This window comes from Nyctereutes procyonoides, unplaced genomic scaffold, assembly GCF_905146905.1.
Source record: "Nyctereutes procyonoides isolate TBG_1078 unplaced genomic scaffold, NYPRO_anot_genome, whole genome shotgun sequence".
Classification (NCBI taxonomy): domain Eukaryota; kingdom Metazoa; phylum Chordata; class Mammalia; order Carnivora; family Canidae; genus Nyctereutes; species Nyctereutes procyonoides.
This window is the reverse complement of record NW_026575120.1, coordinates 27,150,023-27,176,148: the sequence shown is the minus strand read 5'-3', so window position 1 is coordinate 27,176,148 and position 26,126 is coordinate 27,150,023. Positions and strand designations below refer to the sequence as shown.

At 43.0% G+C, this 26,126-nt stretch overlaps 1 protein-coding gene across 1 annotated transcript in view; it reads left to right on the top strand.

Moving 5' to 3' along the window:
- The first annotated feature begins 17,663 nt into the window (after positions 1–17,663).
- The window catches only part of ZNF398 (zinc finger protein 398), a 36,978-nt gene continuing 28,515 nt past the window's right edge, over positions 17,664–26,126 (top strand). The window contains exons 1-2 of the mRNA XM_055335354.1: positions 17,664–17,964; positions 21,159–21,554. Of these exons, the coding sequence (XP_055191329.1) occupies positions 17,941–17,964; positions 21,159–21,554 (420 nt within the window). The 5' untranslated portion in view covers positions 17,664–17,940. The remainder of the gene's footprint in view (positions 17,965–21,158; positions 21,555–26,126) is intronic.

Below are 26,126 nucleotides of genomic sequence, written 5' to 3'. Positions count from 1 at the left end.
CTTCTTAGGTTGAGGATGGTCTATTCTATTACTAGTTTGCTGAGAATTTATACTATGAGTGAGTGTTTTGTTTTTTCCAATGCTTTTTCTGCATAGATTTCTATTATTGTATAGTTTTTTCCCTTAAGCAATTAACAGACTGATTAGGTGGGATTGATTTCTGAACATTGAACCAACCTTGCATTCCTGCCATAAACCTCACAGCAGAAACTATGGAGGGTCTGAAATGCCGACGCTCTAACAGGCTAAAAATCACCCTGCCATAGTTTCATAGATGTGACTCATGGGTCACAGGCAGCATGAGCTATATGTTCACATCATTCACTTGCCCCCAAGTCCCATGGGAACGATATGGGGTGACCCAGGAGAATGCTGCACATATGATGTGTTTGTCACAGGTGAGGAACCCAAACCTCAGAATTCCCATTCTTACAGTAGAGCTGCTAGCAATTTGCTCAATTACTCTGATAATCTTTTATTTTGTATTTAGGTCATTTACACTAAATGTAGTTGTTGATATATTTGGATTTACATCAGTCATTGTATTATTAGTCCTCTGCTTATCTCTGTTTTTCATTTCTGTTCCCTCTTCTGAGTTAGTTGAACCTGTTTTAGTATTGCACTTTAGTTTACTTATTATAATTTTCACTGTATCTTTTTATGTTTTATTTTCTGGTTGCTTTAGGAATTACAAAATACACATTTCATTTTCTTTTATTTTTTAAAGAAAGCAACTTTATGGGGATATAATGAATAAACCATACAGTTCCCCAATTTAAAACATACAGTTGAGTGACTTTAGTATATTCACAGCTTTTTTCTTTTTTAATTTATTTTTTAGATTTTATTTATTTATTCATGAGAGACACAAAGAGAGAGAGGCAGAGACACAGGCAGAGGGAGAAGCAGGCTCCATGCAGGAAGCCCAATGTGGGACTTGATCCTGGGACTCCAGGGTCACGCCCTGAGACAAAGGCAGACACTCAACTACTGAGCCACTCTTCTTTTTTAATTAATAGACTTTTTAAAATCAGTTTTAAATGTACAGAGAAATGAATATTAAGTACAGAGAGTTCTCATTACTCCCTTACCTTCCCTCACTTCCCCGTATTAAAAGAAGCATGCAGGACTTTCAAAATACAAAAATCCAAGGAAAAAGAATTGCACAATGACCTATATAAAACTGTAGAAAACTCAAAACTCTGATTGTTTCAGAACTACTTGAACTGACTTGTACTGTTATTAACAATGTAAGAGCATAACATGTTTCCCAACTTTTTGCAACATTTAAAAAAAAAAGATTTTATTTTTAAGTAATCTCTATACCCAACATGGGGCTTGAACTCACAACCCCAAGATCAAGACTTGCATGCTTCACTAACTGAGCCAGCCAGGCACCCCTACCAACATTTTTCATTTCCTCTGAAATCCATGTTATGCAGCTAGAACTTAATTTTGTTTTGATTTGTATTTATTCAATCACTACTGAGGCTGTAGACTTTTCTAAATAGAAAAATGTAGTCATATAAGTATAGATTCTCAAGGAGTTATAAGAAATAATACAGAGAGCCATGTTTACTGGTACTCGTGTGTGTGTGTGTTTATGTGTGTGTATTTAGTTTTATGAGGCTATAGTCTTTTCTATGCATTAATTCCTTTTTTCTTCTCTGTAAACTCTTTTTTAATTTCTTATTTGATAATTCACTGGTGGATCCTAGAAAAAGAGCTTACATATTTATACAAACTTCCTATCACCTTATGTCACAGTCACCTCACAAAAATCTAGTGATTTTTCTCATATTTTCTTGACTTGGTAACATGACTCACTGGATTTTTAAATTTTTTAAAAAGATTAAATTTTCTTAAATTTTAAAAAGATTTTACTGATTTATTTGACACACACAGAGAGAAAGAGAGCCGGTGGCTATTTCTTCTAAAGCTCCTAGTGATCCTCAAAGTTGGGGGCATGTTTTTTTTCTAGAGTGATTACAGTTTTCAGCCTAAGTAAGGTCTGGCTTCTGCGTTTACAATTTCTTTTACTGGGATACTCAAATTATATTCTGAGGGGACCAGAGAAGTAAGCATTTTAAGAACACCATTACATGTTACACACTTGCTGTGTAGATGAAAGCCCAGTGTCTTGATGTCACTTCCATATTTTCAGAAAGAAAGAAATTATGAATAGGCAAAGGCAAGGATGCAGGTATTTTCATAAAATTCTGCTTAGTTTCCTTAACTATCCATGCCAGGTCAGCCTCTTTGTTCTACATGAGGAATGAAGATATTTCCCTACATGGCCTTATAAGAATCTTGCCCCAAGCTTTAGGACAACATATCTCCATTCCCCAGAGTTCTTTCTGGCTGACTTCAGGAAATCCTAACCCATAAGGAAGCCAAATATGGTAAGAGGACCCAGGTTTGGATGTTGACTCAACCATCTGCCATCTTTGTGACACCAGGCAAGTCATTTGAGCACCCATAACTTGTTTCCATATCTGAAGGGTTGCTATAGTAATTGAGATAACACAGATAAATAACTTTTACCATAGTATCAGGCATTCATTCCTCCTGGCCTTGCTTCCTTCCCACCTCCCTCAATCTTTGATTGTCCAGTATACTGATAGGTATTCTTTCATCCTACCTGGAAGTCTCCTTGGTTCTCTTCTCTCAGAGTCTTCTTTTCTCTCCTAGCCTGAATCTCTTAGTCCTATGTTATTTCCCTGCAAATGATTCAGCATAAAGCCAACATATTAGGCAAAAATCACATATAGTCAAAGTCACCTTAAACATCTCTTAAGTTGCTCCTCAAGTATAAAAAGTACAGTAAAATGGTTTTATGCAACTCTGTACAGCAATTCTTACACATGCTAATGTTTCAGAACCACTAGCTTAGATCAAAGGAAGGAAGAAAATGAAATTCCATTAGTAGATATCTATACATTCAAACCATTCTGCCTCTAAAATATTCATCAAATCTCTGGAGGTAGTGAGTGAATCAACAAATGTAGAAGAAAGTGTTGCTGCTTGCCTATTGTGCTTACTCCATTCCATATTAATGTTAAATCTCTATAACCTTAACATAGTCAGTAGACTTCTTCAGTGAGAGGATTACTCCACTGACACAGGATGTAACTTAAGAAGTATCTATCACAAGGGAACACTATGATAACTAAAAGCTATTGTGTTTGTGCTTATTCACACAGTGCTTGGCATACAGTAAGCATTTAACATAAGTTAGCAATTGTTTTTATTACCTTCTTGAAAAGAAGCAAATAAAGGATGTCAAATCCCAGAACCAGGTGGAAAACTGCCTTTCTCATTTCACTGCGAAGCACCATAAAAAGAGAGAGAGAGAGAGAGAGAGAGAGAGAGAGAGAGAGAGAAGCACTGTATACACTTAAATGAAAATATATATGACCAGTCCTTTTTAAATATGTGGTTAAGAGAAACCAAGATTCTGGGCAGCCCTGGTGGCACAGAGGTTTAGTGCCGCCTGCAGCCTGGGGTGTGATCCCGGAAACCCAGGATCGAGTCCATATCGAGCTTCCCGCACGGGGCCTGCTTCTCCCTCTGCCTGTGTCTCTGCCTCTCTCTCTCTCTCTCTGAATGAATGAATGAATAAGTAAAAAAATCTTAAAAAAAAAAAAAGAGAAACCAAGATTCTGAAAAATCACACATACTCTCATATAAGGAGGGAGAATCTTACCTACACTTACCAATGCTACTCTAATGTTTTATTTCTACTTTTTCTCTCCAGGGGTTACTAAGCCAGGATCTGTTCAAGTTACTGGGATTCATTGTTCACTGTTCTTAGGTCCAGTAGGTGCTAGAAATAAGGAGATAGATGTACATTAATTCCCAAAGAGAAAACACTCTAAGCTGCAGTTAAGACTGTAATGGTTACAATTATCCAGTTTGAAGTCTGATTTGCATCACTAAATAGAGGCAAATATTGCTGTTTTCTCCTTCTTAATAAGCAGAAGACAAAATCTTGTTTTCCAAACAGGAATGAATGGGGGAGTCTATATTGAATGCAGGAATTTGGGGAGAATGTGGCAGTTTGGTCCCTGGTTGCACATTAACAGATCTCTGTCATAGTGTTTTGTTTGGAAACCATATTAGCTAGGCCTACCAGCTGTAATGGGCAAAAATGCATCACTTGGTAGTCAGATTACCTTTTCCTTTCTAAAGATCTGGCCCTCCTAATCTTTTTTTTTTTTTTAAGACCAAGCTCTTTTTTTTTTTTAAAGATTTATTTATTTATTTATGATAGACATAGAGATAGAGAGAGAGGCAGAGACACAGGAGGAGGGAGAAGCAGGCTCCATGCCGGGAGCCCGACGTGGGACTCGATCCCGGGACTCCAGGATCGCGCCCTGGGCCAAAGGCAGGCGCTAAACCACTGAGCCACCCAGGGATCCCCTGGCCCTCCTAATCTTACATCAAGGAAGCTTTTCCAGTTACAGTGAACATAAGAAAAAATAACTTAATTCAAAGCTCTCTGCCTGTGACTGTTGGAGAAAATGTAATAACAATCCAGATAGAGAGTTCCTGAAAAAACTCCCTTAGAGACATATATGAATTTGTAAAATGTGGATTTGAAAAAAGTGGTCATTGGAAGCCTTGGGAATTTGTTGTTGCTCATCATCTTATCGAATTAAATGACCTTTGTTGTCCTGGCTATATTTTTTGCTTTCGTGGTGTGAAAATTTCTATTTCTTGGACAGTGAAACTTGGAGAAATCCAGTGTGAAAGTCTCATTTTGGAAGTAACAGAGAGTGTTCCTCTGGGATTTGCAACCCCCCAGACATGGTCAAAAGTTTCCTCTGATAAATCTCAAAACAGCCTCTACTGTGCCAATGCTGAGAAATTCCACAAGTATACCAATTTAGTAAGTACTTTGTGCTGTGAAAATGCCAGTGAACCGGGCAGCCCTGGTGATGCAGCAGTTTAGCACTGCCTGTAGCCCGGGGTTTGATCCTAGGGACCTTGGATGGAGTCCCATGTCAGGCTCCCTGCATGGAGCCTGCTTCTCCCTCTGCCTGTGCCTCTGCCTCTCTCTCTCTCTCTCTGTCTCTCTCTCTCTCTCTCTCTGAATAAATAAATAAAATCTTTAAAAAAATAAAAAAGAAAGAAAAAAGAAAATGCCAGTGAACCAAAAGTATCTTAAAAATGATACAAAATGCTTCCAAAGCCAGGCTGAAGTTTTGAGGCATTATTGTTTCTTTCATGAAGATTTCTTCAAAAAATGTAAAGGATTAAAAATAAAAAAAAATAAAAAAACAGAGAGAGGAGAGCCTTTCTAAGCAAGATGCCAAAACCAAAAGTCATAAAACACTGAACATGTTCATATAAAAATTTTAAATTTCTATTTGGCAAGATGCTAAATGGCAGATATTCTTTCTAGGTAAAGTATATATTATGTGAAAAACAAGTGTTTAATTTATGTACTATATAAAGAGCTCATGCAACTTAAAAATATCAACAACTCGGTGGAAGGGAAAATGGTGGTGGAGTAGGAGGACTCTAGGCTCTTCTCATAACACCAATACAACTAGATAACTATCAAGTCATCCCAAATACACCAGGAATTGATCTGAAGACAGAACAAATTCCACAACTGAAGGTAGAGAAGAGGCCAAATAGAAGATAGGAAAAGACTTGTAACTTGGGATAAAAAATGGATCCTGGGGGATGCCTGGGTGGCTCAGCGTTTTGGCGCCTGCCTTTGCCTCTGGGCGTGATCCTGGAGTCCAAGGATTGAGTCCCACATCGGGCTCCCTGCATGGAGCTTGCTTCTCCCTCTGCCTGTGTCTCTCCCTCTCTCTCTTGCTCTCTGTCTCTCATGAATAAATAAATAAAATCTAAAAAGAAAAGAAAACAAATGGATCCTGGGTGCTGCAATGAGGAGACAGCTGCACACTTGGAGAAGCACAAGAGACAAACTAGCACACAGGGAAGTATATAGAGAAAATGAATCCACATAGCAATTGGCTTGGAAAGTGAGAGGGGATTAAAGCCTGGAATTTTGGGGTGCCTAAGTGGCTCAGTTGGTTAAGTATCTTCAGCTCAGGTCATGATCCCAGAGTTCTGGGATCAAGCCCTGCATTGGGCTCCCTGCCCAGTGGGGAATCTGTTCTTCTCCCTCTGCTCCTCCCCCTGGTTGTGTTCTCCTTCTCCCTCAAATAAAATAATTAAAAAAAAAAAGCCTGAAGTTTTAAAGATCAGCATGCTTGGCTATGGGAGAGCTTGGAGGACATTAGGGCTGCTTTTGGAGAGAAGTTGGGGTAAACAGCCCACAGACATACAGAATGGAAACAGCAATATGAAGAGTGGATGGGGCACACAGTGGGGATGTTAGTTACTCATCTCAGAGCATGCCCCAAAGAGGCAGCATTCTCAAGAGACCCCTCCAGGAACAAACTGTCAGGAGCCATTTCCCTGACTGGCCGTCATTACATATAAACATAGGGCAAACAGTCACTACTTAACTTGCTTATACCAAACCCTGACCCTCTCCAAACTCTGGTGGAACCACTCTTCCCAGTTCCAGTGCAGTGGGGCCGCTGAGGCAGCCCAAACCCCTGCCAACACCAAGTCTCACAACCAGAAGTTTTACAAGGCCTTAGTTCTGGTGGTGGTACAACGAGTCTCAATTCACGAGCACATCTAGTGCAAAACATGCCACATTCAGGCCAAGGACCAAATCTTGCCTATGACAGGCAGAAAGAACCTCTACAGATGACTGTCCTGAAGGATAGAGTGGCTAGGACACAACAGGAGAGAGTACACAGAACCCTTTGGAGGTGCTCTGAGAAGTGCCAGGCCCCAGAGAACAGACAATACTACAAAGTAGGGCACTCCAGGACCTTTTCTTCATAAGAAATTACCCTTAAGAACAGGAGACATGGGCAGCCCCAGTGGCTCAGGGGTTTAGTGCCAACTTCAGTCCAGGGTGTGATCCTGGAGACCCAGGATCGAGTCCCACATCAGGCTCCCTGCATGGAGCCTGCATGGAGCCTACTTCTCCCTCTGCCTGTGTCTCTGCCTTTCTCTGTGTGTCTCTCATGAATAAATAAATAAAATATATTAAAAAAAAAGAACAGGAGACATAGCAGACTTTCCTAACATACAGAAACAGGCACAAAGACTTAGACAAAATGAAAAGACAGAGGAATTTGTCCCAAATGAAAGAATAGGACAAGGCCATGGCAGATCTGAGCAAAACAGATATAAGTAACATGGCTGATGGAGAACTTAAAGCAATGATCATAAGGATACTCACTGGACTTGAGAAAAGAGAGGAGAACATCAGTCAGATCATTAACATAGAGATAAGGAATAAAATAGTAGAGATAAAGGGCTCAATAAAAAAAAAGAATACATGCTTGATAGAATGAACAGCAGAGTGGAGGAAGCAGAGAATGAATTAATGACCTAGAAGACAGAGAAATGGAAAGTAAAACAAAAGAGAGGAAAAAAAATAATTATGCAAAATGAGAACAGATTTAGGGAACTTAGTGATTTCATCAACTGTAAAAACATTCATATTATAGGAGTCCCAGAAGAAGAGAAAAAAGGGAGCAGAGAATTTATTTGAAGAAATAATAGCTGAAAACTTCCCACATCTGGAGGGAAGGAAACAGATATCCAGATTCAGGAGACACAGAGAACCCCCAACAAAATCGATAAAAGCAGATCCATACCAAGACATATTATAAGTAGGGACACCTGGGTGTCTGCCTTCGGCTCAGGGCGTGATCCCAGGAACCTGGGATGAGTCCCACATCGAGCTCACTGCAGGGAGCCTACTTCTCCCTCAGTCTATGTCTCTGACTCTCTCTGTGTTTTTTATGAATAAATAAAGAAAATCTTTTTTTTAAAGACATATTGTAACTAAAATGACAAAAATATAGTAATAAAAAGTCCTAAAAGGAGCAAGACAAAAAACAATTACATAAAAGGAACCACATAAGACTATCAGCAGATTTTTCAGCATAATCCTTCCAAGCCAGAAAGGAGTGGCATGATATATTCAAAGTGCTGAATGAGAAAAATCTGCAGCCAATAATATTTAGCAAGGCTATCATTCAGGATAGATGGACAGATAAAGGGTTTCCCAAACAAAAACTAAACGAGTTCATGACCACAAAACCAGCCCCATAAGAATTATTAAAGGGGACTCTTTGAGTGGAAAGGAAAAACCAACATGACAGAAATGAAGGTAGGAAACACAGAAGCAGTAACAATGAATATTTCTTTTTTTAAAATTTTTATTTATTTATGATAGTCACACAGAGAGAGACGGGGGCAGAAACACAGGCAGAGGGAGAAGCAGGCTCCATGCACCGGGAGCCCGACGTGGGACTCAATCCCGGGTCTCCAGGATCGTGCCTTGGGCCAAAGGCAGGCGCCAAACGACTGCGCCACCCAGGGATCCCAACAATGAATATTTCTGAAAAAATCATTCAGGGAACTCACAAAATAAAATGATGTAATATATGACACCATATACCTAAAATGTGGGGAGAAGTAAAGAATGGGTTCGAACTTAAATGATCATCAACTTAATAGAGACTGCTATATGCAGATGTTATATACAAACCTAATGGTAATCACAAGTCAAAAACCACTAATAAATATGCAAAGAATAAAGAGAAAGAAATCCAAATATATCACTTAACAAACCCAACAAACCATGAAAGAAAGACAAAAAAGATCAGAGAAAATCTTCAGAAACAACCACAAAACAAGTAATAAAATGGCAATAAATAAATGGACACCTGGGGGGCTCAGTGGTTGAGCATCTGCCTTTGGCTTGGGTTGTGATCCCAGGGTCGTGGAATCAAATCCCGCATCAGGCTCCCTGTGGGAAGTCTCCTTCTCTCTCTGCCTATGTCTCTGCTTCTCTCTCTGTGTGTCTCTCATGAATAAATAAATAAAATCCTTAAAAAATATGTATCTATAAATAATTACTTTGAATATAAGTGGACTAAATGGGGCAGCCCAGGTGGCTCAGCAGTTTAGCGCCACCTTCAGCCCAGGGCCTGATCCTGGAGACCTGGGATTGAGTCCCACATCAGGCTCCCTGCATGGAGCCTGCTTCTCCCTCTGCCTGTGTCTCTCTGCCCCCCTCTCTCTCTGTGTGTGTGTGTGTTTCTCTCATGAATAAATGAATAAAATCTTTTAAAATTAAATAAATAAATAAATAAATAAATAAATAAATGGACTAAATGCTCCAGTCAAAAGACATAGGATGACAGGATGGAAAAAGCAACAACAACCGGGATCCACCTATGTGCTGCCTTGTACAACAGATCATTTAGAGGCCTAAACATACCTGCAGATAGTAAGTGAGGGAATAAAGAATTATTTATCATGCAAGTGGATGTCAAAAGAAAGCTGGAGTAGAAATACTTTTATTGGACAAAATAGACTTTAAAACAAAGACTAGGGAATCCCTGGGTGGCTCAGTGGTTTAGCGCCAGCCTTTGGCCCAGGGCGTGATCCTGGAGCCTCGGGATCGAGTCCCGCGTCGGGCTCCCTGTATGGAGCCTGCTTCTTCCTCTGCCTGTGTCTCTGACTCTCTCTCTCTCCTCTGTGTCTTTCATGAATAAATAAATAAAATATTAAAAAAATAAAAAAATAGGGCAGCCCCGGTGGCGCAGCGGTTTAGCGCCACCTGCAGCCCAGGGTCTGATCCCGGAGACCTGGGATCGAGTCCCACATCAGGCTCCCTGCATGGAGCCTGCTTCTCCCTCTGCCTGTGTCTCTGCTTCTCTCTGTGTGTCTCTATGAATAAATAAATAAAATCTTAAAAATAAATAAATAAATAAATAAATAAATAAATAAATAAATAAAAATAAAAAATAAAAAAATAAAACAAAGACTATAGGGGTGCCTGCGCAGCTCAGTTAAGCATCCAACTCTTGATATTAGCTCAGGTCTTGATCTCACAGTTCTAAGTTCAGGCCTTGTGTTGGGCTCCACACTGTGCATGGAGCCTATTTTAAATATAAAAGTAAATAAATAAATAAGTAAACAACAAAACAAAAACTACAACAAGAGACAAAGGACAGTATACAATAATGAAGGGGACAATCCAATAAGAAGATATAATGATTGTAAATATTTATGCACCAACTTGGGAGCACTGAAATACATAAAAGTTAGTAAACATAAAGGAACTGATCGAAAATAATATAGTAATAGTAGGGGACTTTATACCCCATTTATATCAATGGACAGATCATCTAAACAGAAAATCAACAAGGAAACAATGGCTTTGAATGACACAATGGACCAGATGTTTAACACAAATGTATTCAGAATATTCCATCCAAAAAAAGAATACACATTTTTTTCAGGTGCACATGGAACATTCTCCAAATAGATCATATATTAGGCTATCAATCATGCCCCAATAAATTAAAGAAAGATCAAAGTCATACCATGCATCTTGGGATCCCTGGGTGGCGCAGCGGTTTGGCGCTTGCCTTTGGCCCAGGGCGCGATCCTGGAGACCCGGGATCGAATCCCACGTCGGGCTCCCGGTGCATGGAGCCTGCTTCTCCCTCTGCCTCTGTCTCTGCCTCTATCTCTCTGTGACTATCATAAATAAATAAAAATTTAAAAAAAAAAAAACAAAAAACAAAGTCATACCATGCATCTTTTCTGACCACAATGCTATGAAACTAGAAGTCAACTACAAGAAAAAATTGGGAAAGACCACAAATAGATGGTGGTTAAATAATATGCTAGGGGCAGCCTGGGTGGCTCGTGAGTTAGTGCTGCCTTCAGCCCAAGGCATGATCCTGGAGTCCCGGGATTGAGTCCCACATCAAGCTCCCTGCATGGAGCCTGCTTCTCACTCTGCCTGTGTCTCTGCCTCTCTCTCTCTATCAGTGTCTCTCATGAATAAATAAATAAAATATTTTATAAAAAAATAAATAATATGCTATTAAATAATAAATGAGTCAAGCAGGAAATAAAAGAAGAAATTTTTTTATTTTTTTTAATTTTTTTTAATTTATTTATGATGGTCACACAGAGAGAGAAAGAGAGAGGCAGAGACACAGGCAGAGGGAGAAGCAGGCTCCATGCACCGGGAGCCCGACGTGGGACTCGATCCCGGGTCTCCAGGATCGCGCCCTGGGCCAAAGACAGGCGCCAAACCGCTGCACCACCCAGGGATCCCGAAGAAATTTTTTTAAAGTACATGGAAACAAATGAAAATGAAAACAGAATGATTCAAAACCTCTGGGATGCACCAAAAGCAGTGCTAAGAAGGAAATTTATAGCAATACAGGCCTCCCTCAAGAAGAAAAATCTCAAATAAACTAACCTTAAAGGAGCTAGAAAAAGAACACTAAAACCTAAAACTAACAGAAGTAAGGAAATAATAAAGATTAGAGCACAAATAAATGGTATAAAAACAACAACAAAAACAATAGAGCAGATAAATCAGGAGCTGGTTCTTTGAAAAAGTCAAGAAAATTGATAAATCTCTAGTCAGACTTATCAAGAAAAAATAAAAAAGAGTTAAATAAAATCACAAATAAGAGGAGAAATAATGATCAATACCAGAGAAATACAATCATTACAAGAATAGTATGAAAAACTATATGCCAGGCAGCCCCAGTGGCTTAGTGGTTTAGTGCCACCTTCAGCCCAGGGCATGATCGTGGAGACCCGGGATCAAGTCCGAAGTTGGGCTCCCTGCATGGAGCCTGCTTCTCCCTCTGCCTGTGTCTCTGCCTCTCTCTCTATGTGTGTCTCATGAATAAATAAATAAAACCTAAAAAAAAAAAAAGAAAGAAAGAAAGAAAGAAAGAAAGAAAGAAAGAAAGAAAGAAAAGCTAGATGCATCACAATTCCATACTTCAAATTATATTACAAAACTGGAGTAATCAAAACAGTATGGCATTGGCACAAAAATAGACACATAGATCAATAGAACAGAATAGAAAACCCAGAAATAAACCCACAATTATATGGTCAATTAATCTTTGACAAAGCAGGAATGAATATCCCACAGGAAAAAGACAGTCTCTTCACAAATGATGTTGGGAAAACTAGACAGCAACATGCGAAAGAATATAACTGGGCCATTTTCTTACACCATACACAAAAATAAATTCAAAATGGATTAAAGACCTACATGTTATACCTGAAGCCACAAAAATCCTGGAAAAGAGCACAAGCAGTAATTTTCTGATATAACCCAATCAAAAATAAATATTGGGAAAAAAATATTAGGACTATATCAAAATAAAAAGATTCCACACAGAAGGAAAGCAATCAACAAAACCAAAAAGCAGCCTACTGAATGGGAGAAGAGATTTGCAAATGATATTTCAAATAAATGGTTAGTATCCAAAATATACAAAGAACCTATAAAACTCAACACCCAAAAACACAAAGCAAATAATTCAATTAAAAATGCTCAGAAGACATGCACAGACATCTCTCCAAAAAAGACACACAGGCCAACAGACAAATGAAAAGATGCTCATCATCACTCATCATCAGGGAAATGCAAATCAAAACCACAATAAGATATCGCTTCACACCAGTAAGAATGGCTAAAATAAAAAACACAAGATGGTCACCAGGGTGGCTTAGTCCATTAAGTGTCTGCCTTCGGCTCAGATTATGATCCTGACATTGTGGGATCAAGCACACATCAGGCTCCCTGCTCAGTGGGAAGTCTGCTTCTCCCTCTGCCCTCTGCCTGCAGCTTCCCTGCTTCTACTGTCTTTGTCAAATAAATAAATATTAAAAAAGAAAAAAAAAGCAGATGTTAATATAACTACCTCAAAATTCCACAAAGACAAACTCATGTACATTATAATAAATAGGGAAAGGGGTTATAAGGGAAAGGAGGGAAAATGAGCAGGAAAAATTAGAGAGGGTGACAAAACATGAGACACCTAACTCTGGGAAACGAACAAGGGGTAGTGGAAGGGAAGGCAGGCAGGGGGATGGGGTGACTGGGTGATGGGCACTGAGGTGGGCACTTGATGGGATGAGCACTGGATGTTATACTATATGTTGGCAAATTGAACTTCAATAAAAAAATATTTTAAAAACTCGGGGATTTACCCCAAAGATTCAGATGCCATGAAACGCTGGGACACCTGCACCCCGATGTTTATAGCAGCAATGTCCACAATAGCCAAACTGTGGAAGAAGCCTCGGTGTCCATCGAAAGATGATGGATAAAGAAGATGTGGTTTATGTATACAATGGAATATTCCTCAGCCATTAGAAATGACAAATACCCACCATTTGCTTCAACGTGGATGGACATGGAGGATATTATGCTGAGTGAAGTAAGTCAATCAGAGAAGGACAAAAAGTGTATGTTCTCATTCATTTGGGAAATAGAAATAATAGTGAAAGGGAATATTAGGGGAGGGAGAAGAAATGTGTGGGAAATATCAGAAAGGGAGACAGAACATAAAGACTCCTAACTCTGGGAAACGAACTAGGGGTGGTGGAAGGGGAGGAGGGTGTGGGGTGGGGGTGAATGGGTGACGGGCACTGAGGGGGGCACTTGACGGGATGAGCACTGGGTGTTATTCTGTATGTTGGTAAATTGAACACCAATAAAAAAATAAATTTATTTAAAAAAATAAAAACAACTCATGTACAACACATATATGATAAATCATCTTTGAATCATGACTCAAAATATAGAGATAGCATAAAAAAAAGAACATTTAGATAACATGAGACATCCAAAATACATTTTTTTTCTCTCTAAACAATGAACTTTTCCGGGATTCCTGGGTTGCTCAGTGGTTTGGCACCTGCCTTCGGCCCGGGGCATAATCCTGGAGTCCCGGCATCAAGTCCCGGAATCGAGTCCCACATCAGGCTTCCTACATGGAGCCTGCTTCTCCCTCTGCCTGTGTCTCTGCCTCTCTCTCTGTGTCACTCATGAATAAATAAATAAAGTCTTAAAAAAACAAAAAACAAAAAACAGGGCAGCCAGGTGGCTCAGTGGTTTAGCACCACCTTCAGTCCAGGGCCTGATTCTGGAGACCCGGGATGGAGTCCCACATCAGGCCCTCTGCATAGAGCCTGCTTCTCCCTCTGCCTGTGTTTCTGCCTCTCTCTCTCTCTCTCTCATGAATAAATAAATAAAATCCTTTTTAAAAAGGTATTATTTAAAAAAAAACAATGAACTTTTCAAGAATTCTTTTTACAAAACTACCTCATGGTTCGGTATCTGTGAAAGCTAATGCTTTTTAAAGCTTTTAGAGAAAAAAAATAAAGCTTTTAGAAATAATTGCAATAGATTATCTTCCACCATTTCAGTAGTGGAAGAGAAAGGATTTTTGAAATTTGCCAAAGCCATGGATTCTATTTTTTTGTTGCTGTTGATGGTAGCAAAGCAAGGATTATTGAATGATAGTGAAGCAAAGTTTATTGAGTGATAGTACAAAGTTCCCAAAGAGGGAGGAAGGCCGAGAGGGTTGCCCTAAGCTATGGATTCTAAATATTGATTTATTTAAGAAAACATTCCCAAAACTTTTTTCCTGGTTTATATTTTGTTATGCACAAAAAGGTTCATGAAAATGTTAAATGTATTCCCGAAGTATACGGTGTGACATTTGGACACAAGACTGGAACAATTAACCTTGATTTTTTAGGTGTAACAATACAGAAGATAACCTTCCTTACTTGATGAAAGATTCTTGTGTCTCACACAGTGAATCTGACCATGAGAAATATTTATGGAATATAAAATCAGTAGACAAAGGCACAAAATTATCATTGACTATACAACAAATATGGTAAAGGCTATGAGCACAAACATATTGTAGTTTGTTTACATCCTTCAGTTTTATATTTGGAAAATGGCTATAGCTTTAAAAGTTGTAATAATGGGGCTCCTAGGTGGGTCAGTCAGTTAAGCATCTACCTTCCACTCAGGTCCTGATCTCAAGATTCTGGGATGGAGCTCTGCACCGAGCTGGAAGCCTGCTTCTCCCTCTCCTGCTCCCCCTGCTTGTGCTCTCTCTCACTCTCTCTGTCAAATAAGTAAAACCTTTTTTTAAAAAGTTGTAATAAAAAATGACGGGCTGCAAGCAGAAAGGTTGTAGACTACTTCCATAATTTTTCTACAGCCAATGTCAAATTATACAATACACAAGAGATTGTGAAATTGCCACATGCATATATATATACAAGATATTTATTTTTTTTTATTTAAATGTATTTTTTTTATTTTTTATTTATTTATGATAGTCACAGAGAGAGAGAGAGAGAGAGGCAGAGACACAGGCAGAGGGAGAAGCAGGCTCCATGCACCAGGAGCCCGACGTGGGATTCGATCCCGGGTCTCCAGGATCGCGCCCTGGGCCAAAGGCAGGCGCCAAACCGCTGCGCCACCCAGGGATCCCTATATACAAGATATTTAAACAAGGTAGAAAGTAGCTATTATATCTCTCAAAGGTTGATGGATAAGGCCTTAATTTTGTATTTCTCAGAAGCATTACCAATATAACAAGACCTGTTAATAACCAATAGCTGGTTACATAGAAAGCAGTTTGTTTATTGGAACTTGCTGAATAAATTGATGTGCCTTAAGAGTGTAAGTATTGGGACGCCTGGGTGGCTCAGTGGTTGAGCGTCTGCGTTCGGCTCAGGGCAAGATCCCGGAGTCCCACATCGGGCTCCCCGCATGGAGCCTGCTTCTCCCTCTGCCTGTGTCTTTGCCTCTCTCTCTCTCTGTCTCTCATGAATAAATAAATAAAGTCTTTAAAAAATGCAGGCTCCACTGGGTGTTATTCTATATGTTGGCAAATTGAACACCAATAAAAAATAAATTTATTATTAAAAATAAAAAAAAATAAAGCTAAGAATTTGCTTTAAAAAAAAATGCAGGGGGATCCCTGGGTGGCGCAGCGGTTTAGCACCTGCCTTTGGCCCAGGGCGCGATCCTGGAGACCCAGGATCGAATCCCGCGTCGGGCTCCCGGTGCATGGAGCCTGCTTCTCCCTCTGCCTGTGTCTCTGCCTCTCTCTCTCTCATTCTATGTGACTATCATAAATAAATAAAAATTAAAAAAAAAACAAAACTTCAGTGGATGAAATTGTTTCAATGGAATCTTGTCATGGCCTAAGAAGTTATCAAGGTCAAGAATTAAAAAGGGGGGCAACCCTGGTGGCGCAGCGGTTTGATGCCGCCTGCAGCCTGGGGTGTGATCCTGGAGACACGGGATCAAGTCCCACATCAGGCTCCCTGCATGGAGCCTGCTTCTCCCTCTCCCTGTGTCTCTGCCTCTCTCTCTGTCTATGAATAAATGAATAAAATCTTTAAAAAAAAGAATTAAAAAGGAACAAAGTATCATAATAATTTCCTATTAGAGGAAGAAACACAATAAATTGGTGGCAGCACTACCATATCATGCCAGCAGAAGTAGCCTTACTACCATGAAGCTCAGTTGAAAATATTTTATTTATTTTTTATTTTTTTGAAAATATTTTATTTAGCAATACAAATGAGCCGGTTTAATGGCCTTAAAAGCCTCCAGCAGTCGACAGAGTTGAGACATCACTGTTCCTGTCTTAGGTCAAACTTTAATATTTTAACTACTGCGTTTTTAATAATAAAATCATAGAAATGAATTTGCTTTCTAAGAAGGTTTGTGGGTTGTTTTTTTTTTTTTCTTTTCTTTCTACAAGTTCATTATGTTATGGTAACATTCGCACTTAGAAAATAGCAATTTTTAACTAGCACACTTTCATCATTTGGCCAATATATATATATATATATATATATATATATATATATATATATATATATATATTTTGGCCAAAATATATTTTCAGGCTGACTTCAAACTACAGGTATAGCTAGCAGTCTAAAATAAGAAACAGCTTGCGTGCTCAGAGCAGGTGCCCCACCAGGATGGTTCTCATACTTTGGTGATTTGTTACTTTGGCTGTGATGGACATGGACTTGATCCACTTGTTGAAGTACAGGCTTGGGAGGATTTCCACTCGTGTTGAGCACGTCTGAAAGGAGGACTGTGCTAGAAACTCAGGGTTATGTGGTCATCGTAGCTGCAAGCACACACTGGTTTTGTCAACCCGAAACACGCAACCTCCAGAGGTAACTTAACGCTCGCTCGGCTCGCTCTCTCCTGCGCACTAGCACAGACCCAGCAAGCCACAACTTCAATAATCCGAGGGGTGAAGACGACTGTCGATTTAAGTTTGGTCGATTTAAGTCTTCGCCCCGCTGGCCACATTTGCTACTTCTGCAAAAGACCAACGTCTCTGCATCACAGACTGGGCGCTTCGGCACAACGCACCAGCCCTCCCCCGCCGGTTGAGCACTCGCCCTCCGCCCATTGCCCCCTTCCCAAGCCGGGCGCCCTCCCGCCGGAGCGCCTCCCTTCGGGCGGTGCCCGCTCACCGGGCCTTCAGGAAGAAACGCGCTCCCCCAGAAAGAGCCCGGGTTGGGGGCTGGGCCCCAAGCCCTTTTCCGCTCAAGGCGGGGGCCGGGGGGGGGGGGGCGGGTAGGTGACCGAACAGCCCCCGGGCGCGGCGCAACCACCGCCGGGGCGGAAGCGGCCGCCGGGCCGGCAGGGGGCGCGCTGCGGCGGCGGCGGCGGCGGCGGCGGCGGCGGCGGCGGGCGGGCCTGCGGGGCGTCTAGGCCGGAGCCGTCCCCAGGGCGCGCTCGGTGCCCATACAGCGCCAGCTGAGGGGCCGCTGCGGGCCGAGCGCCGCTAAGCCTGCCCGCCCCCCGGTTCCCCCGGCCGCCGCCGTGCCTCCGCTGCGTCCCCGCGCCCCGAGCAGCCGCGCGAGCCCGGGCGGGGAAGGCAGGGTCCAGAGGCGGGGGTCGGCCTGCGTGGGGCCGCGCGGCGGCAGCGGCGACGACTCCAGCGACTCCGGGGACTCCGGGCGGGACAGCGCGGGGCCATGGCCGAGGCGGCCCCGGCTCCGGTAAGGGCGGCCCTGGTGCCGAGCGCTGCGAGCCCGGGACCGGCGGACCGGCGGGGCGCCCAGGGCGCTGCGCCGCGGACCCGCAGGGCCCCGGAGCACCGGCGCTGCCGGGGCCCCGCTGGCCGGGAGGAGCCCGAAGCTCCGGGGGGGACGCGGACGCCGAGCTCGCGGCTGGGAGGGCGCCCCCTCCCCCATCGCCAAGTCCCCGCGCCGCGGGTGCGAGGCCCAGGGCGCCGCTCCCCGTTTGGACGTGTGGGGCGGAGAGAGAGCGCGTGTCCCGCTCGTCAAAAAGGAGCGAGCGCAGAGGGGCTCCCGGCGCCGGGGGTCGGCCCCCCTACGGCCGCGGCCGCGGCCCGGGCCAGGCGCTCGGTCTGGTGTTTGCCTCGGCCTTACTCGGCGCGGAGTCCGGGCGGAACGCCCCGGCGGGTGCGCCGCACCTGAGCCTGGCGCAGCCGCAGACGCCGCCGGCGCCCGGGGTGGGGTCTGACCGAGCCCGCCAGGCCGGAGGCCGCTGTGACCGAGCGGCGCGGGTTCCGTGTGTTTATTCATCCCGCGGCTGTTTCCCGCAGGCCCGCAGCCTGCCAGGCGGTCTCCCAGCTGCCGGGGCCGCACAGACGCCCGAGAGAGGCCCTGCGCACGGGAGCCACGGAGCATGCCGTGGGATGGTCAGCTAGGAAGGAAGCCTTTGGTCACCCCAAGGAGAGCCGCTTCAGGGGGTCAGGGGCCCGAATGGGCAGTTGAGGAGTGCCTGGAATGAGAAGGAAGGGAAAAGAGGGAACAGTAGCAGTGAGGTGAGTAGAGCAGAGGGGAACACCGCCTCTGCCCTGGGACCTGTTTTCCTTTTTTCCGATTTTAATATGGTAGAGATGATCACGTCTCTGTGCCAACCTTATCTAAGAAATATGATGGAAACTAGAACTTTAAATTTTCTAGTAGTCACTTTCGAAAAGTGAGGAATTGTTGGAATCAGTCTTAATGTATTTTATTTAACCCAGTGGTTACAAAATATTTCAGTGGGTAACCAATATGAAGAGCTTAATGAAATTTTACATTTTCCCCCATACTAAGTGTGCAAAATCTGGTGTGTACTTTATCCTAACTGCACATCCCAATCAAAATAACCACATTTCAAGTGCTCAGTAGCCACACGTGGCCACCCTAATGAATAGTGCTGGTCTGTCTTACAAGAATCAGGAGTGATTGAAATACCATAAAAAAAAAAAAGAAAAGAACAATGTCCCTAAAAACGTGGAAGGAGTTGGCATTCAGGGCATAAGTGGAGAGATTCGTTTTAAACAGGGTGAAACGGGGGATCCCTGGGTGGCACAGCGGTTTAGCGCCTGCCTTTGGCCCAGGGCGCAATCCTGGAGGCCCGGGATCGAATTTCACGTCCAGCTCCTGGTGCATGGAGCCTGCTTCTCCCTCTGTCTCTGTCTCTGTCTCTCTGTCTCTCTCTCTCTCTCTCTGTGACTACCATAAATAAATAAAAATTAAAAAAAAATTTTTTTAAACAGGGTGAAACGAGATCCCTGGGTGGTGCAGCAGTTTAGCGCCTGCCTTTGGCCCAGGGCGCGATCCTGGAGACCTTAGGATCGAATCCCACGTTGGGCTCCCGGTGCATGGAGCCTGCTTCTCTCTCTGCCTGTGTCTCTGCCTCTCTCTATCTCTCTCTCTGTGACTATCATAAATAAAAAAAAAAAAATAAAATAAACAGGGTGAAACTTTCCTGTGGGAAGGGAGAAAGCATGGATTAAGTTAGTGACAAGTTTGAAGTGGGAAGGGGTGTGGGGGAAAATGGAGAAAGTTAAAAGAGTTTCAGTCTCATTACTCCAGTTTTCTTCTCAAAGGAGGAGGCTGTGTTGTCCCCCCGGAATTGAGGGATTCTGCAGTGGACCAGAGCCTGAGTGTTCATGTATGCTCCTCACACCAGCAGCACCAAAACACAGAATCTCGATTCTCCTCCCAGACCTCCTGGATCAAAGTCTGCCTTTTAGCAAAATCTCCAGATGATTTTTATTGCACATTAGTTTGAGAAGCACTGTACCAGAAGTTTAAGGAGTGTGCCGGGGTTTGTAGTGGCCATGTCATGGAATGGGAAGAGGAGCTTGGGGGGAACCAGGCAGCACTGAGTTCCTGCTGAGCCCAAAAACCAGTGGTGTGTCTGGTTCTCTCTGCTGTGGGACTTTCTTTAGTACGGTTTAGCAGCCTGCTTAGAGGAAGAGAGAAAGAACAGTTAGATGGTTTCAGAGCTTGTGCCTGTGAGGCAGAAGGGGTTGAAGGTGGTTGAAATGATCAGCTGAGGAAGAAAACAAAGCCTGGAACAGGCTCGCCAGCCTGGAGCAAAAGACATGGTCAAAGCAAGTAGCTAGTGGGCTGGAGAGATGGGAGGTTGTGGTCAGGAGGGTGTTCTCAGATGCATGGAGTTGGAAGGCTCTGTAGAGGTCATTCTGGTCCAACCTCCTATTTGTTGTTGGAATTTATTTTTAATACACTTTTTGTTTAGTAGCATTTTCAGTGACGGGACAGCCTGTTATGTTCTTGGAGAGATCTAGTTTCAAAAATTATTTATATAGGCCAGAGTTTGCCTGCCTGAAAATTCCATGTTGTTTCTAGTTCTGCCCTCTGGAGTAAACGCAGTATAATATTAAACAAGTCTGTTCTGCCTTCTGTTTTATAGCCATCAAATATTTGACAATAGCCATCATGTTTCTTCATACCCAACATTCTCAACTTAATTAACTATTACTGAGTGGTATGATTGTGGTTTGTAAGCAGGGTGGTGGACAGGGCCAAAGCATAAATCAATAAAGGGCTTATCAGAGGGCAGTGAGTTCAGTGAAACCTGGAAAGATCTGGTGTCCTTAGGCCTTTTCCAGAAATAGAGGGTACAGCAGCAACCTGAGCCTCCAGACAGTTGGCTCTAGGGCCTGGCATCCCAGGGAATATGCCAGGCTGGTTCTTGATCCAGTTTCATTCATTTACTTACTTAATTCATCGCTGAACCACCAAAGCAGTTCTCTTGGCTTTCGATGCTGACGAGTCCCATTAAGATGAAGCTTATGGAGGCAGTGTGAAAACGATATTTAGAATAATCTCAGTTGGTTAACTGGTTAACCAGTCCTCCTTTGATTTCAGTTTGCATTAGGGCTCCTTCCGACACTCAATGTCTTGTCTCATCTCTCCACTGCATGTAGACTTCTGAATGGGACTCCGAATGCCTTACGTCGCTGCAGCCCCTTCCTCTTCCCACGCCCCCAGCAGCAAATGAGGCACACCTGCAGACTGCGGCCATCTCCCTGTGGACAGTGGTGGCAGCTGTGCAGGCTATCGAGAGAAAGGTGGAGGTCCACAGCCGGCGACTCTTGCACCTAGAAGGACGGACGGGGACAGCAGAGAAGAAGCTAGCCAGCTGTGAAAAGACGGTGGCTGACCTTGGAAACCAACTGGAGGGCAAGTGGGCTGTGCTGGGGACCCTGCTGCAGGAGTATGGGCTGCTGCAGAGGCGGCTGGAGAACTTGGAGAACCTGCTGAGGAACAGGAACTTCTGGATTCTGCGGCTGCCACCCGGCATTAAAGGAGATATCCCGAAGGTAATTCCCTCACTTGTTGATGGAAAGTGGTGCCCCTAGTCCTTAGACTGGGAGGAAGGGATGGTGTTGGCCAATCTGGCTAAAGGAAAGGTGAAGGTGGCTTTTGTTTACCTATTTGGGGAGCATTTTGTGTTCAGTGTAGCGATAATTTGAAGTGTCAAATTCTTTCCTTTAAAAAAAAAATTTACTTATTTGAGAGAGAGAATGAGAATAAATATGATCATGAGAGTGGGGGTGGGGAGAGGAGGAGGGAGAAGCAAGTTCCCTGCTGACGAGGGGCTCGATCCAGGACCCTGAGATCATGACCTGAGCTGAAGGCAATTGCTTAACTGGCTGAGCCACCCAGGCGCCAGTGGAAAACTCTTTCCAACTCAAAGTTGACTACCTGGCAGATAGATTTTTTCCTCTTACGTTTTTTCCTACCCTTTGCTGCGGAGTCACTTTTTTCTTTGTTAACCTGCTTGCCACAACCTTGATGTGGAAACTAAGTATCATTTAAATCAGCTTGTCTGAATCTGTTGGTAGTTCTGGTGAAAAAAAGGAGGAAGAGGGAAGAGCTGTAGAGTAAATATAAGGGTTTGGGGCTCTCTGTAGATCTAGGATTAACGTGATCTGTCCTTTAGCATCTTTTACAGAAGTTTGCTGTGGTGCTAGGACCTGGCCCTGCTGGAGGGAGTAGCCCACAAACCAAAAGCCATGGAATTCTTAAGCCATGTATTCTTAAGCCATGGAGTACAGCTTTGTGGCAGCTAATTTCCTTAAGCACATACTGTTTGCTCCATATCTGTATCCTAAAGGCACAGCATTAAACAATTCATTTAAGAGTCCCTGGAGCTTATATTTTAGTGGAGAAAGAAAGATAAACAAAATAAATACATTTAAGTGTGTAGATAAAAAATAAAAGTGCTATTTAGTGATTTATTTTATGTGGGATTTCAGAGAAGCTATCATAAAGATGCTAATATTTAGGCTGAGACTGAATGACAGGAAGGACCCAGCTGTGAGAAGATCTAGGAAAAGCTTTCTAGGCAGAACAAACGCCCAGTGCAAAGTCCTGAAGGGCATGGGGAAAGGCCCATTAACTGGTATGTAGTGAACAGATAGGCATATGCCTATTTAAGTGGGTAGGGGTCAGGTCATTCAGGGCAGTGTTTTTCAGCCCTGACTTTACATTTTGGTGAGTATCACAACTAGAGATTCCAATTTAGTGGGTCCCAGATGGGGCCTAAACATTAATAGTATTTACAGCTCCATAGTGGAGTCTAATATGCGATTGGGGATGTGAGTCACTGATGTGTAGAGGATCTGGAGGCCAAGGAGAAGAATTGGTTTTATCGTAGGTGTAATGGAAAGAAAGTGAAGTGTTGTTTGTTTTTTTTTAAGATTTTATTTATTTATTTATTCATGAGAGACACAGGCAGAGGGTCTGCCCCCCCATCTCTGTGTCTCTCATGAATAAATAAATAAAATCTTAAAAAAAAAGAAATCGAAGGTTTTAAGCAGAGGAGCTCTATCTGGTTTATATTTTAAACAAATCACGTTGGCTGCTCTGTGGAGAGTGGGTCAAGGTGGTAAGAACAGAAGCAATAGGCAGCTGTAATAGTGGGAGGGATGAAAGTAGGTTGGGTGAGGGTAACAGTGGTAGAGACGAGCAGTGGACAGGTTCAGGACCTTTGGTGGAATTGATGGGTTTGGAGTTACTGATGGGAATTAGCGAATGGGGAACAAAGGACAATGATCTTTGTAAATTTACTCTATGATAATGCACCTAGAACTTAATGTTCTCAGTGCTTTAGTTATTTTCATAAGAAACCTAACTTGCCCAAGATTGTATAGTTCAGAAATACAAATAATAGAGTGATATCGTTACCCATTTGGCTCCAGAGCATATGCTTTTCCTACCTCAAGTTTACTGACTCAGGCTTTTGGCTTGAAGAACCGGCTGGAATGTGGTGGCATTTACTGAGATGGGAAATGCCTTGAGGAGTGGGAGGGAATGAGGACGTCTCTTTTGGCAGCAGTAGGTTTGAGATGACCGTGACATATGATGGTAAGTGGTCTCTGCCACTCAAAGATGAGAAATATTTGGCAGACATTGGTGCACAGATCATGTTGTAAGTCATGAGGCTGGAAGTGATTGCCTCGGGCGAGAAAGTGGGGAAGCAGGAGAAAGAGTCCAAAGACCATGCCCGGGAGCAGGAAGAGCCAGCAAAGAAGGCTGAAAAGGAGTGGTCAGTGAGGTGGGAACAAGACGGGAAAGTAGGTGGGGTCACAGAAAAAGGAAAAGCATTTGAGGAGAGAGTTGTCGTTTTGTTGCATGTTACTAAGAGGTCTAGAAAGATGAGGACAGAGTATGATTTGGCAACAGAGACCTAGCTGGTGACCTTGCCAAGAGTTCTCTTGCCCTGCGGGGAGGGTGAGGATGGGGGGAGGGGGGGTATAGAAATCTGAAAGGGGGCAAATTGAAGAGTGAGTGGGAAGAGAGAAGGATGACCGATGCCTCTGTCCAGGCATGCAGGGAGGGACATCAGCTCACATCCGACAGAGAACCTTCCCCATTGTGTTTCACTTGTGTGTCTGCAGCCTCTCTGGGACTTCTGTGGGACAATTTAGACTAGTATTTGCCACAAGATTAGCAGAGAAGGTAAGTTAAAGTGTGTATCCATTGTCTTACCTTAATAAGACATAATAATGTCTTAACATTTAGATTATCGGGTTTTGGCTCAGGTCATGAGATAGAGCCCCATGTCGGGCTTTGTGCTTGGTGGGGAGTCTGCTTGAAAGTCTCCTTCCCCATCTCTGTCTGCCTCTCTCCCTCCCCTTCTGCCCCTCCCCCCCAAAAAATAAGATCTTTTTTTGTTTTTTGTTTTTTTTTTTTTTAAATAAATTTTTATTTATTTATGATAGTCACAGAGAGAGAGAGAGAGGCAGAGACACAGGCAGAGGGAGAAGCAGGCTCCATGCACCGGGAGCCCGATGTGGGATTCGATCCCGGGTCTCCAGGATCGCGCCCTGGGCCAAAGGCAGGCGCCAAACCGCTGCGCCACCCAGGGATCCCATCTTTTTTTGTTTTTTAAGATTTTATTTATTTATTCATGAGAGACACACACACGGGGGGGGTGGGCAGAGAAATAGAGGGATAAACACTTCATGCAGGAAGCGCAATGTGGGACTTGATCTCGGGACTCCAGAATCATAACCTGAGCCAAAGGCAGACTTTCAACCACCGAGCCACCCAGGCATCCCAAATAAATAAAATCTTAAAAAAAAAAAAAAAATGTAAACTCTCCATTTTAAACTCCGAAATCATATATAAAATAATGTGATGTTTCTTAAAGGTGTTTTTTAAAGATTTTATTTATTTATTCATGAGAGATACAGGAGGAGAGAAAGACATAGGCAGAAGGAGAAGTAGGTTCCCTGCAGAGATTGGATCCAAGGACCCCAGGATCACACCCTGAGCTGAAGGCAGACACTCAACACTGAGCCACCCAATGTCCCTCTTAAAGATTTCTTCATGAAATTAGAATATACTGAAGATTAACTGGCTTTAAATGTGGGAAGTAAAGTTTGTGTCTTTGCTTTGTTGAAAATGTTCTTATTCTGTCCTTTTGAGGGCCAAGATCAGAATAATTTTTCCACAGCTTTCTTCTTAGTTTCAATTTTTATTTTTTTTTATTTTTTTATTTTTTTTTTATGATAGTCACACACACACAGAGAGAGAGGCAGAGACATAGGCAGAGGGAAAAGCCTCCAAAGGCAGGCGCCAAACTGCTGCGCCACCCAGGGATCCCAATTTTTTAATTTTTAATTTAAAATTTTTTAAAGATTTTATTTATGTGTTCATGAGAGACACAGAAAAAGAGGCAGAGACACAGACAGAGAGAGAAGCAGGCTCTCGCTGGGAACCCGATGTGGGACTCCATCCTAGGACCCTAGGATCAGGCCCTGAGCCAAAGGCAGATGCTTGACTGCTGAGCCACTCAGATGTCCCAGTTTCAATTTTTTAAATTGTGGTAAAAAAATTGGGTGGCTCACTTGGTTAAAGACCTGCCCAAGGCTCAGGTCATAATCTCAGGATCCTGGGATTGCGTCCCATGCCCGAGAATCTGGCTCCCTGTTTGGTGGGGAGCCTGCCTTTCCTCTCCCTCTCCATCTGCCCCTCCCTGCTGCTCGTGCTCTCTCTCTCCCCCCGCAAACAAAATCTTTAAAAAAAAAAATTGTGGTAAAATAAATACAACATAAAAGTTACCATTTTTGCGATGTTTAATGTACAGTTTAGTGGCATTAAGTACATTCATGTAAAGTGTGACCACCATCCCCACTGTCCATCTTCAGAACTTCCCAAACTGAAACTCTATCCCCATCAAACACTAAGCCCCAGCCCTAAGGAGCCCTAAGCCTCCTGCCCCAGCCCCTGGGGCCAACCTTCTGCTTTCTATCTCTGTGAATTTGACTATTCTTGGGACCTCATATGAGTGAAATTCTACACTATTTGTCCCTTTGTGACTGGCTTATTCCACTCAGCATAACACCCTTAGGTTCACCTGTGTTACAGTGTGTCAGCATTTC